This window comes from Dromiciops gliroides, chromosome 5 (assembly GCF_019393635.1).
Source record: "Dromiciops gliroides isolate mDroGli1 chromosome 5, mDroGli1.pri, whole genome shotgun sequence".
In the NCBI taxonomy this organism is placed as follows: domain Eukaryota; kingdom Metazoa; phylum Chordata; class Mammalia; order Microbiotheria; family Microbiotheriidae; genus Dromiciops; species Dromiciops gliroides.
Genome location: NC_057865.1, coordinates 207,640,599 through 207,654,288, shown reverse-complemented (window position 1 = coordinate 207,654,288; position 13,690 = coordinate 207,640,599). Strand labels below are relative to the sequence as shown.

Genomic DNA, 13,690 nt, shown 5'->3' with positions numbered 1-13,690 from the left:
ATTGCTTCTCCTCATGGTGGAGCTTTGCTACAGTAAGTCTCCAGCAGGTGGTGTCATTCCAATCATTATAGTATTGCATATCCATAATTAATATTTCTCTGATTATTTATATCTGTCTTTATTTGCATAAAGAGTGTTTTGTAATTGTGTTCATATGCCTCCCGTGTGTGACATGGCAAGTAGACTCCCTAGTATTAACTTTAGATTCTATACAGTTATTTTAAATGGAATTTCTCTTTTCTTTCTCTTCCTACTGAGCTTTGTTGGTAATTTTTGAAATGTTGATGAAATTGTTAATTTGTGGGGGGTTTTTTGGTTGACTCTGGGCCAATTTAAATATACTAGCATATCATCTGCAAAAAACTTATAATTTTATTTCCTCTTTGCTTATGCTTATTCCTTCAGTTTTTCTTGTCTTTTTGCTGTAGACTTTCTAGTATGATATTGAATAGTAATGGTGGTAATAGACACACCTGTGCTTTACTCCTGATATTGAAAAGGCTTGTTTGTTCAAATTATAGATAATGTTGGCTTTTGATTTTAGATAGATACACTTTATCATATTAATAAAAGATTTGTTTATTCCTATGCTTTCTAGTTTGTTCTTTTTAATAGTAATGGGTGTTATATTTTGTTAAAAACCTTTCCTGAATCTCTTGGTAGTTATGATTTTTTTATTTTGTTATTAATATGGCCACTTATGTTGATAGTTTTCCTGATATTCAACCAGCTCTTCATTCTTGGTATAATTTTGAGCTGGTTATAGTGTATACTTTTTGTGATATATTGCTAATATTTTATTTAAAATTTTTACATCAATGTTCATTATGGATATTGGTCCATAATTTTCCCTTTCTTTTCTAACTCTTGCTAGTTTAGGTATTAAGTCTAAATTTATATCATAGAAGCAATTTGGTAGAGCCACTCCTTTTCCCATTATTTTAAATAGTTTAAGTAATATTGGAATGAATTATTCTTTAAACATTTTGAATGGATTTTTTTCTTTGGAGTAGATTTATAGCTTGTTTACTTTCTTTTTCTGAGATTGGGTTAAATATACTATATTTCTTTTCCATTAAATAAACATTTATATTTTGTCAACATTTATCCATTTAATTTATATTATTGTTTTTATTGCCATATAATTGTGCAAAATAATATTTGATAACTTTTAAAATTCTTCATGGGTTGTATATTCACTTATTTCATTTTGATGTTGGTAATTTAGCTTTCTTTTTGTTAAACCAAGCTAATGGTTTATCTATTTTATTGCTTTTTCTTCAAAATGACATTTTCTTCATTTTTTGAGCATTTGCCTTTTTCATTTTTGATACTAGTAATTTAACAGTGCATAGAGTGCCTGGAGTCAGGTACAACTGAGTTTAAATTTGGCCTCAGATATTTACTGGCTATGTGACCTTGGGCAATCACTTAACCTCCATTTGCCTGTTTCCTCATCTGTAAAATAGTGATAATAATAACACCTACATTACATAGTTATTTGAGCATCGATTGACATAATTTTTCTAAAGTGCTCAGCAGAGTGTCTGGCACATAGTAGATACTATATAAGTGTTAGCTATTATTATTAGGGTGTGGTTTTTTTGGCAGGGCAATGAGGGTTAAGTGACTTGCCCAGGGTCACACAGCTAGTAAGTGTCATATGTCTGTGATCAGATTTGAACTCAGGTCCTCCTCAATCCAGGGCCGGTTCTCTATCCCACTGTGCCACCTAGCTGCCCCTATTATTAGATTTTAAAAATCAAATTGGGTAATTATTTTGTTTTTAAAAATGATTCCTAGTTTTACTAATTTAGTGGGGGGAGGGGTTTCTGTTTCAATTGTGTTCATCTCTTTTATTTTCAAGATTCTATTTTGGTGTCTAATTGAATTGTTAAAATTTGTTTTCTCATTGTTTTAGCTTGGATTCCAAATTTATTGATCTATTCTTTCTTCCTTTATGTGTTTAATATTTCTCCTTTTTTGCTATTGTACATGATGTTTTTATGCTCTAACAGCTGGTCAGTTTTGCAAAGGATATAACATGTATGGTGTGTTGACACACACACATGTATCTATAGCTAAGCTCCTCATTCAGGCTGCATGATTCAAAGTGGGAAGCAATCCTAGCTAGGCCCCATCACCAGTGCCCAGACCTCTTTGGCTAGAATAAATGAGCCACTGCGATTTGTTTTCTGGATTAACTGATTTGAAATTGGACTGGTACTTCTTCTAGATCTTTCTTTGTACAGTAGTTGTAGAGGAGAGCTAGGCTATACTACTTAATCTTATTCTGCCATCTTTACTAGTCCACTTACTTTTCAGAACGATATAACAGCATTAATATATTATTGGTTTCAGTCATACCTTTCTATATTTGAACTCTTTGTGACTTTGTCTGGTACAAGATCACACCACTGTGTCATTCGAATTATGAGCCTTTCTGAAACGAGGCTGGCACTCAAATGGTAGACACATTTTTATACCTCTCCTTGATGCTCATTTATATTTTAGCACCTGCCAGTACTTGTGCTGTATAAATACAATCTTGAAGAACCCAGTAACACCTCTAATACAGGACAGACTATTGTAGTAGACCCATAGTAGAAAGAGGTTCAAGTACATATAATATACAGAAAATAAATCTATTTAGATTCATTTGAAGTTATCTTTAATGTGACCAACATGATTATTTTATGCTTTATTGCTAATAACATTAGATGTCATAAAGCTCTATTTTTTTGATAGGTATATGCTGGGTCTTTCAGCTATCCCAGCAACAATACAGTTCCTTGGATTTCTCTTTCTACCGGAAAGCCCAAGATGGCTCATTCAGAAAGGACAGACTCAGAAAGCTCGGAGAATTTTGTCACAGATACGAGGCAACCAGACAATTGATGAGGAATATGATAGTATCAAAAAACAATATTGAAGAGGAGGAAAAAGAAGTTGGTTCAGGTATGTTGGTTTTACAGTTATATTTTTTGTATAAAAAGTACATAGAGGGGTTTCATTCTTTTTTAAAATTTTTTGTTTTATTTTATTTTCTGTTTAGAATTTTATTTTCCAAATTACATATAAAAACAAATTTTGACATCAATTTTTAAAACTTGTGTGTTCCAACTTCTCTTATTTTCTCCCTTCCCACCCCCCAACCCAAGGAATCAAGCAATTCAATATAAGTTATACATGAGTAGTCATGGAAAACATCTCTACATTAGCTAGTTTGTGAAAGAAAACAGATAGAAACAAAACTTCAGATTAAGGAACTATCAAAAAAATTAAGCTTCAATCTGTTTTCAGATACCATCAGTTCTTTTTCTGTAGATAAATTGCAATTTTCATAAGTCTTTCAGAGTTATATTGAATCATTGCATTGCTGAAGATAACCATGTCCTTCCCAGCAGATCATCTTACACTATTGCTGTTATTTTGTAAACAGTACATTTCACTCTGCTTCAGTTCATGTAGGTCTTTCCAGGTTTTTATGATAGCATCCTGTTCATCATAACTTTATATAGTACCTTAAACTCAACAAAGAATTTTCTTTACAATAGCCCAGCAAAGTAGGTACCATACATTTTGCCATTATAATCAATCACATAACTGTTTCCTTCCATCCTATTCTCTTCCCATGATATTTACTCTATTTTATATCTTCTGTTACCCTATTCCTCCTCAAAAGTGTTTGAAGTCCATCTACTCTAACCTTCTCAATTTATAGATATAGGGTGGGGAGATCAAGGGGAAGGAATAGAAAGTGAGAGAGAAGAGCATATACAGGAGGAAAATGAAGACTTGGCTGGCCTGGATGCTCTCCTTAAAGTGGATGTTCTGGGTGGAATCAGCCAATCAGAGGTGGAGGCCACTTAGTGGCTGGTACTTCCAATGTATAAAGTCCAGGGTGGAGTGAACTTCCAGGATGCAAAGGTTTCTGGGGACTCTGTAGAAAAAGTCTGGAAAATCAAGAATGCAGCCTGGAGAATGTCTCTAAAAAGACACTGGTGTACAAGAGGGTTTTCTCCTTAGTCTACCTCCCAATCCAACTAAAGCTTCAACTATAATGGTGGTAAGAAACAGACAACAAAAGTGGGCCGTGTTCTGGGCTGAACTCAGGACGGTCTCCTGATAGTTTAGGTTTGATTCTGGAACAAAATGAAAAATGTGTAGGTCCATCCAATAGTTAATAAAAGGAGACTGGCTTAGAAATAGCAGAAGGAAACAAAAAATCATAATATCCTGGGAAATAATGAAAAAAAATTTACAGGATGTTTAGCAGTACCAAACCTGGAGCTTTACTATAAAGCGGCAGTCATCAAAACTATCTGGTACTGGCTAAGAAATAGAGTGGAGGATCAATGGAATAGGCTAGGCACAGGAGACGCAGTAGAAAATGACATTAGTAATGTAGTGTTTGATAAACCCAAAGACTCCAGCTTCTAGGATAGGAGCTCAATATTTGACAAAAACTGCTGGGAAAACTGGAAGATAGTATGGCAGAAATTAGGCATAGACCAACATCTTACACCTTATACTAAAATAAGGTCAAAATGGATACACGATTTAGACATAAGAAGTGATACCATAGGTAAATTAGGAGAGATCTACCTATCAGATCTTTGGAAAGGAAAACAGTTTATAACCAAACAAGAGATAGAGTATATTATAAAATGCAAAATGGATGATTTTGATTACATTAAATTTAAAAATCTTTGTACAAACAGAAGCAATGCATCCAAAATTAGAAGGGAGGCAGAAAGCTGGGAAACCATTTTTGTGGCCAGTACTTCTGATAAGGCCTCATCTCTAAAATATATAGGGAACTAAATCAAATGTATAAGAATCCAAGTCATTCCCCAATTGAGAAATGGTCGAAGGATATAAACAGCAGTTTTCTGATGAAGAAACCAAAGCTATCTTTTCCCATATGAAAAAATGCTCTAAATCACTATTGATTAGAGAAATGCAAATTAAAACAACTCGAGGTACCACCTGACACCTATCAGATTGGCTAAAATAACAAAAAAGGAAAATAATCAATGTTGGAGAAGCTGTGGGAAAATTGGAACACTAATGCATTGTTGGTGGAGCTGGAACTGATCCAACCATTCTGGAGAGCAATTTGGAATTATGCCCAAAGAGCTGTGAAGCTGGTGACCCAGCAATTACACAGCTTAAATTACACAGCTGTAAGAAACGATGAGCAGGGAGGAGTTCAGAGAAACCTGGAGGGTCTTGCGCGAGCTGATGATGAGTGAGATGACCAGAACCAGAAGAACATTGTACACAGTATCATCAACATTGAGTGTTGATCTACTGTGATGGACTTCTTCTCACCAAGGCAATGGTACAGAAGAGTTCCAGGCAACTCATGATAGAAGAAGATCTCCAAATCCAAGAAAAAAAAAAAAAGAACTGTGGAGTATAGATGCTGAATGAACCATACTATTTCTTTTGGTTTTGGTGCTGTTGTTTTTCTATTTTGAGGTTTTTTATCATTGCTCTGATTCTTCTCTTAATAACATGACTAATGCAGAAATAGGATTAATGTTATTATGTGTGTATGTGTATATATATATATATAAACTATATCAGATTACCTGCTGTCTAGGGAGGGGGGGAGGGAGGGGAGGGAGGGAGAAAAATCCTGAAATTGGAAAGCCTGTATAAACAAAAGTTGAGAACAATCTTTACATGTAATGGGAAAAAATACTTTATTAATTTAAAAAAAAGAAAGAAATAGAAGGATACACAAAAAGGATAGGCACTGAGAACCCCTTGAGATGATTCAGCAATAGGAACATATTGGCAATATTTTTTTAATGCATTTCCATTAACAGAATTGTTTGCTACTTATATCAAACCACTTGACAGTGTCAAGGACTTTGGTGTCAAGAACTTCTTCTTCCTCAGTAGCTGTGTCTTCTCCAGAAGATGCACTTGCAGAAGCAGTTATAAAGTTGAACCTCAATAAGGGTTGTTTTTCCTCTATAATGTTTTGATGCCTGGGATGGAAAGAGCACTGGTGGTCTGGGAGGCATGGCTATTCCTAGGACTCTGGCCTGGGAGCATTAAGATGTCTCCGCCTGGCAGGGCAGCCAGCCCTGGATTCAGAAGGACCTGAGTTCAAATCCGACCTCAGATACTTGACACTTAATAGCTGTGTGACCCTGAGCAAGTCACTGAACCCTCATTGCCCCACAAAAAAAAAAAAAAAAAGATGTCTCCACCTGGGCCCCAGCAGATGTTGTAATAAAAGACATGGTGGTGTTTTGACCCATTTGTCACATGCTACCTCCTGTTCAGCCTCAGACACTTACTAGCTGGGTGACCCTCATTTCTTCACCTTTAAAATGGGGTATTAATAGCAACTACATTAGGTTGTTGTGAAGATCAAGTAAAATAAATGTAAAACACTTAACACAGTACCCAGCACATAGTAAGTGCTATATAAGTGTGATGATGATGATGGTGGATGTCCACATGGGTTCTTTAAATGTAGCATGTAAGAGACAAGAATAGATATGATCTAAGGGCTGGCCAGCCTCTGAGAAGAAGAGGAAAGCCTGAGACAGTACCTGCAACCTGAGGGAGGGGGAAATAGATTCGGGGAGAGCCTTGAGACTTGAGACTATTTTATCCATTTTTTAAGAGGGATAGAGCCAACTCCCTCCTTAATATTGTTGGTATATATCTGGTTCCCAATAAAAGTCATTTCCCTGATCATTCTTTTTTTTCTTTCAACAAACATTTATTTTATTTTCTATTACACGTAAGGGTAGTTTTCAACATTCATTTTCATAAGATTTAGAGTCCTAAATTTTTCTCCCTCCCTTTCCTCCCCCCTCCACAAGATCGCAATCAGGTTATATATGTACAATCCACAAGTGGTTTTTTTTTTTATCAGTTCTTTCTATAGGGGGTACATAGTAAGCTTCCTCATTAGTTCCTTGGGATTGTCTTGGAGAATAGTTAAGTCATTCACAATTACTCATTGAACAATACTGCTGTCACTATGCACAATGTCCTCTCAGCTCTGCTCACTTCACTATACATCAATGTTCATTAGTCTTTCAAAGGTTTTCGGGGATTATCCTGTTGGTCATTTCCTGTAGCACAAGTCCATTCCACTACAATCATATAGCACAGCTTTTTCCATCATTCCTCAATTGATGGACATTCCCTTGATTCTCATTCTTAGCCCTCCACCAAGAGATGCTATTAAATATATTTTGTACAATTTTCCCCCCTTTTCTCTTTTTCATGATTACTATTGTTAACTGTTTCCCTTCCATCCTATTCCCTTCCCCATGATATTTATTCTATTATTCATCTTCTTCTATCCTATCACTCTTCAAAAGGGATTTGCTTCTGTCTGTCCCCTCCCCCACTCTGCCCTTCCTTCTTTTGCCCTCCTCTCTTTATCCCTTTCCCCTCTATTTTCCTGCAGGGTTAGAGAGATTACTCCACCAATTGAGTGTGTACAGCATTCCCTCCTTGATCCATTCTAATGAGATCGAGGTCTTTGAGCCAATTTTGATGAGTGTTAGGCTCATTTACTGCCCAGATTAAATAGATTACTCCACCCATTTGGGTGTGTCTATTAGTCCTTCCTTGAGGCAGCTCTGATGAGTTTAAGATCTTTGAGCCTTTTCTGATGAGTGTAAAATTTATTACTGCCCTGCTCCTCTCCCATCTCTCCCCCCACTCTATAAGCTTTTCCTGTTACTTTCATGTAGGATTTTGCTTCTGCCTTCCCCCTTCCCCAATGAATTCCTTTCACCCCTCAGTTTAACCCTAAAGATGTTATCATCTAGCTAAGTGACACAGTGGACAAATCATCACCCCTGGACCCAGGGGGATCCCAGCCAAAACCCAGCCTCAGACACAAGACAGTCACCCACTGTATGACCCAGGTATGTCCCCCAGCTTCAATTTTTTTTTTTTATGGTTCTCTAGGGTCTGTATTTGGAAGTCAAATTTGCCATTCAGTTCAGGTGCTTTTCATCACAAATACCTGAAAGTCTTCTTTTTCATTAAAGTCCCATTTTTTGCGCTGAAAGATAATGCTGAGTTTTTCTGGGTAGGTGATTCTTGGTTGTAATCCCATTTCCTTTGCCCTTTGGAATATCATATTCCATGCCCTCCAGTCCTTTAATGTAGAAGCTGCTAGATCTTGTGCTATCCTGACTGGGGGCTCCACAGTACTTGAATTCTTTCTTTTTGGCAGCTTGCAATATTTCTCCTTGACCTGAGAGCTCTGAATTTGGCAATAATATTCCTAGGAGTTTTCTTTTTGGAATCTCTTTCTGGAGGTGATTGGTGCATTCTTTCAATTTCTATTTTACCTTCTGCTTCTAGAATTTCAGGGCAATTTTCCCTGAGAATATCTTGAAAGATGGTGTCTAAGCTCTTTCCCTTGATCATGGTTTTCAGGTAGACCAATAATTTTCAAAATATCTCTCCTGGACCTATTTCCAGGTCAGCAGTTTTTCCCAGAAGATATTCACATTGCCCTCTATTTTTTTATTCATTTGGATTTGCTTTATTGTGTCTTGGTTTCTCATAAAGTCACTGGCTTCCATTGTTCAATCCTAATTCTTAGGCAATTATTTTCATCAGATAGCTTTTGTACCTCCTTTTCCACTTGACTTTTCAAGCTGTTGAATTTTTTCTCATGTCTTTCCTGCATCGCCCTCATTTCTCTTTCCATTTTTTTCCGTCTACCTCTCTAATTTTATCTTCAAAGTCCTTTTTGAGCACCTTATGTCCTGAGACCAATTCGTATTTTTCTTGGAAGCTTAGATATAGGGGCCCAAATGTTGACATCTTCCTCTGAGGGTTCCCCTTGGGTCTTTCTTGTTACTGAAGAAACTTTCTATGGTCCTCACCTTTCTCTGTCTTGTTCATCTTGCCTTTCTTTTACTAGACTTTTTAGCTCATTAAAGTGGGGGCACTGTTCCAGGCTGCAGTATCCCAAGCTTAAGAAGTCCCAGGTGGTATGATTTAAGGAGGATCAGGTTCTTCACTCACCTGGCCTGTTCCCTGGTCTGTAGATGACCCCAGACCAACTTGCTAATCAACCAGCTTTATGTGTTGTAGTTGTCAGCTCAGACTAGCCTGTGCCCCTCCCCCACCTGGGCCACTGCTACTCAAGCCTACCTCCTGGTTCTTAGCAGGGGTGAAAAATCCAAGTTCTGCCTTAGTACCAGCATAGACCCCTGTAGTCTCGCCCTGCCCAGGCTCAGCCCTCTCACTAGACTGTGAGCTTAGTTCCAGATGACACTGGTGCTTCAGCTGATTCAGAGGCTCTGGGGGTCTCCTTCTCTGGTGAGGCCTTCCTGGGACTGGATCTATGTCAGGGTGACTGTGGGGTTGGGCTCAACTCCTGTATCAGCACAGCAGCTCCCTCCTTCTGATTTTCCAAGCTGTTCTTGTTTAGAAGATGATTTCAGCACATTCTTCTGTGAGTTTTGGCTGCTCTGGGCATTTTCCTATGACCTTATTTGGATGTTTTTTGGAGCAATCGTGTCATGAGTTTGGGAGCTCACTGCCTTTCCTCTGCCATCTTGGCTCTGCCCCCTCCCTGATCATTCTTAAGGAGATGGGTAGCACCTAGCTTTTACCTCCTTGGCTGGCTCTTTCCCCACCAATCCTTGGGGGTTTGGGGGGTCTTTTGATTACTTTGTTATTTTTAATATTTAATTTTTTCCAATTACATGTAAAAAATTTTAATTTATTTTTTCTAAAAATTGAGTTCCAAATTTTCTCCTCCCTCCAATGTCCCCTCAATGCCATATCCATTGACAAGCAATTTGGTATAGATTACATATGGGCAATCATTCAGAATATATTTCCATATTAGTCATGTTTCGAAAGAAAACACAAACAAAAAAAAGAAAGAAGAAAAAGAAAGTAAGTTTTAAAAAATATGCTTTGATCTGCATTTATATCCATCAGTTCTTTCCTCTGGAGGGGGATAGCATTTTCCATGATGACTTCTTGGATCATTGTTGTGCTGAGAATAGCTAAGTCATTCCGATTGATCACCATACAGTATTGCTGTTAACTAAGTATAATGTTCTCCTGGTTCTGCTTCCTTCTCTTTGCATTAGGTCATGTAGGTATCTCCAGGTTTTTTTCTGAAAGCATCCTGCTCATCATTTCTTATAGCACAATAGTATTCCATCACAATCATATACCATAACTTGTTCAGTGATTCCCCGATTGATGGGCATCCCCTCAGTTTACAATTTTTTGCCACCACAAAAAGAGTTGTTATAAATATTTTTATACATATAAGTCCTTTTCTTTTTTATTTAATCTCTTTCAGATACAGATCTAATAGTGGTATTTCTGGATCAAAGGGCATGTATAGTTTCATAGCTCTTTGGGCATAGTTCCAAATTGTTCTCTAGAATGATTGGATAGTGAGTTGGATGGGAAATACACCCACTGACCCGATAATCGAGACTCGAAGAGAAAGGAGGTCAAAGCACATGTTTTATTTCTTTCGAAAGAAAGGTGCACCACACTCACTGGGGCAGCCAGGAGGTGTGACACACAGAGATAAAGAACCAATCAGTTTTTATACCCTTTACAGACATCTATTTTAAGCAGGATGAGGTAATTAGGTTGAAACTATATGTTCAGGCGATAAATCTTTATCCTAGGTCAGAGTGCTCTGACCTTAGGGTTCCAGCCATAGATCATTTTGCAACTTATCCTAAATTTCTGTTCAGCAAACATTCTGTCATGTCTGCATAATGTCTTTGTGAAGACCCTAGTAAGAGGCAACTTTCAAGCTGATATGCCTATATTTAGCAGGGAGATAGTAGCTTCCTGCTTTTTTTTTTTTGAGCTCTAGAGAGAGAGAGACAGAGAGGGGCCTCTAAGACCTTGAGATCTGATCATTAGGCCAAGAGGGGGCATATCCCTATATCCTCTCAATAGGTTCACAACTCTAACACCAGTACATTAGTGTTCCAGTTTTTCCATATCCCCTCTAATATGTATCCTTTTTCCTTTGATATTTTTCTTGTAGCTATTTTTATATCATCGTCTTCTAAGTTTGTGTGTTGGTCTTCCCTGCCACCATAGTAGTTTTTTAATGGTCAAGTCTTTTTTTTGTTGTTTGCTCATTTTTCCAGCTTTATTTTTAACATTGAACTTTTTAGGGGGATGGGGTGAGGCAATTGGGGTTAAGTGACTTGCCCAAGTGGTCTGAGGCCAGATTTGAACTCAGGTCCTCCTGACTCAGGGCCGGTGCTCTATCCACTGTGTCACCTAGCTTCCCCTAACACTGAACTTGATGTTAAAATTGGGCTCTGCTCATCTGAGGTTGGGGAGGCAGTGATGAATGAAATTTTTTGAGAGACAGAGTTTCTGGGGAATTAATCATTTATTAATTATTGCTAGCAAATAATTAATAATTTGTTGTGTTTAATTGTTCCTCTTATCCACAAAAAAGACCCTCCCAGGAGGATATTGAATGCTTAAAAGCCTTTAGAAAAGGGTGTTTCCCTGAGGGTGGAAATCAACTCTGCTTAGCAATCAATGAGGGGGTGAACATATTAATGAGGAGGTGGGGCAAGAAAATGTTCAGCTGCTCCTCCGGAGAATGTGAACTAACCATGAGACTCAGCCACTTCCAGCAATCTGGACAAAAGAATCCTTCTCTACCCAGATCACTCTGGTTTGGTTTTCTCCTTCATAAGCTGGGTCACTCTAATGGAAGGTTCCAGAGGCTTATTTCCCAAGGGCAAGTTATCACCTAGATAGGATTGTTTTTGTAAGGTCTTCTAGTTGGGTTCCACCCAAGATCAAAAAGCATTACCTTGAGGATTTGGATAATCTCATCTATCATCATGTTCTTCAGAGACTGGTTGAATGACCTATAGGGGCTTGTTTCTGAATGAGGAAATATGAATAGGGAAACCTTAATCTTAGTTTAATAATTGATTATTAATATAAGAGAAAATTAAGCATTTCTCTCAGTCATTGTCCAAAGCTTCAGGCTTTTTCATGTGGCTGTTTTCAGAGCTAGTTTCTGGCAGGTCCACAAGTTTTCAGTGCTTCCTGGGTGGTATTATTCTGGTTAAGTTATGGTCACTGCTCTCTTGGTCTATTCTGGTCTTTACCCAGGAGGGGTTCCTCCTCTCCTATAGCCACAAATGCTAGCATTTGACCCTGAAACTTTGACCAAGGTCCCTGTTCCCCTATGACTTACTACAAGCACTCCTCTCTACCCTGGAACTATGACTCAGAGCATTATATGAAGGATAGAATTGCCAAATAGTGCAGGGTCCTGCACTCAGTACCAATAAAGGGTCCCCCATATTCTCTTTCTGATCACTTCTCTGACCCCCTTGCCATTTCTGAAGCCGAGAGCTCCTGAAGCCACTGCTGCCTTCATTGTGCAGTTGCTTTCAAGGCCAACTCCTGGTGCTGCTGCTCTGGCTCCTAGCCTATGTCGCAGAGCTCTCCAAAGGACCTCCTAAGTTGTCTTAGGCTGGAAAAATGTTTCACCCTGACCTTTTGTTGGCTCTTATGCTCCAGAATTTATCTGATTTGTTTTTGTTTTGGTTTTTTTTGGTTTTTGCGGGGCAATGAGGGTTAATGCGACTTGCCCAGGGCCACACAGCTATGAAGTGTCAAGTACCTGAGGCCAGATTGTTTGGAGGGGAATACTGGGAGAGTTCATTTGGTTGCTGCCTCTACCATATTGGCTTATTGGCTTGTGATGTTTAAAATCTAAATGTGGGTTCTAATCGGTTTCCCCCAGTTTTGAGGGGGGAAGCTGGCTAAAAATTACAACCGATTTATTCAGCAAGAGTTTAGGCTTTTAGGTATTTATTAAAGTGTATTAGAAATTAGTAAAGAGAGAGATTGAGAACAGATTCCTTATACCATTGAACATCCTAGTTTAGATCTGTTTAGTATAGCCAGAGAGAAAAAAACTTCCTTTCCTAGTGATATGGTGGGAAAATGGGGTACGGGTTGGTGGGAGTTGGGGTTTCTTGGGAATTCCTCTTTAAAGAATTACACTCTCTTGCACACAAAACTTAGTTAGAATAAGGTGATAGTTTATTTAGGAGGCAAGGGAGGGAAGGGTGGGGGGGGGGGGGAAACCATGAAAGAAATCCTTGGACTTTTCATGGGGAGATTTGGCATAAAGCACATGGCTCAGAGGTACCAAATCTCCTGGAACATGGAGACTGGAAGGTACTTTTATAGAGGACTGATGGGGTGAGGACCATCTGCCTGTGAAAAGTTCCTTTAGTGAGAGAGGACCATCCCCCACTGGTGGTAGCTGGGGGAATTGGGTGAGGAGTGGAGGACCATCCCCCACTGGTAGTGACTAGAGGAATTGGGTGAGGGGTGGCTACGGATCCCTCTTCAGGACACAAAGGCCGCAGGCCACACCCAAACTTATCTCCCCAGGGTAAGGGAGACCAGAATGAAGGGTAGGAATCCCAAGCTAGCTCAGTCTGATTTGTTCAGCTTATCTCTCTAGGCAGGCGTTATCTGTCCTCTGGTTTAGTTTCTCAAGGAGAAGATTCCTCGGTGTGCCCCTATTGGTTGAGAGTGGTCTCCTGTTGATGGCTAGTCCACAGCCTCTGAGAACAACACCCTACTCAGGGTTGGCCACATGTGGTCTCTATTTAATCATTCTTAAGTAGGTACTCTG

At 38.6% G+C, this 13,690-nt stretch overlaps 1 protein-coding gene across 1 annotated transcript in view; it reads left to right on the top strand.

Annotated features, from left to right (window-relative positions):
• SLC2A13 (solute carrier family 2 member 13) overlaps window positions 1-13,690 on the top strand; it is a 141,711-nt gene that overhangs the window by 51,626 nt on the left and 76,395 nt on the right. The window contains 2 exon segments of the mRNA XM_043968651.1: window positions 2,749-2,917; window positions 2,919-2,958. Coding sequence (XP_043824586.1) covers window positions 2,749-2,917; window positions 2,919-2,958 — 209 coding nt within the window.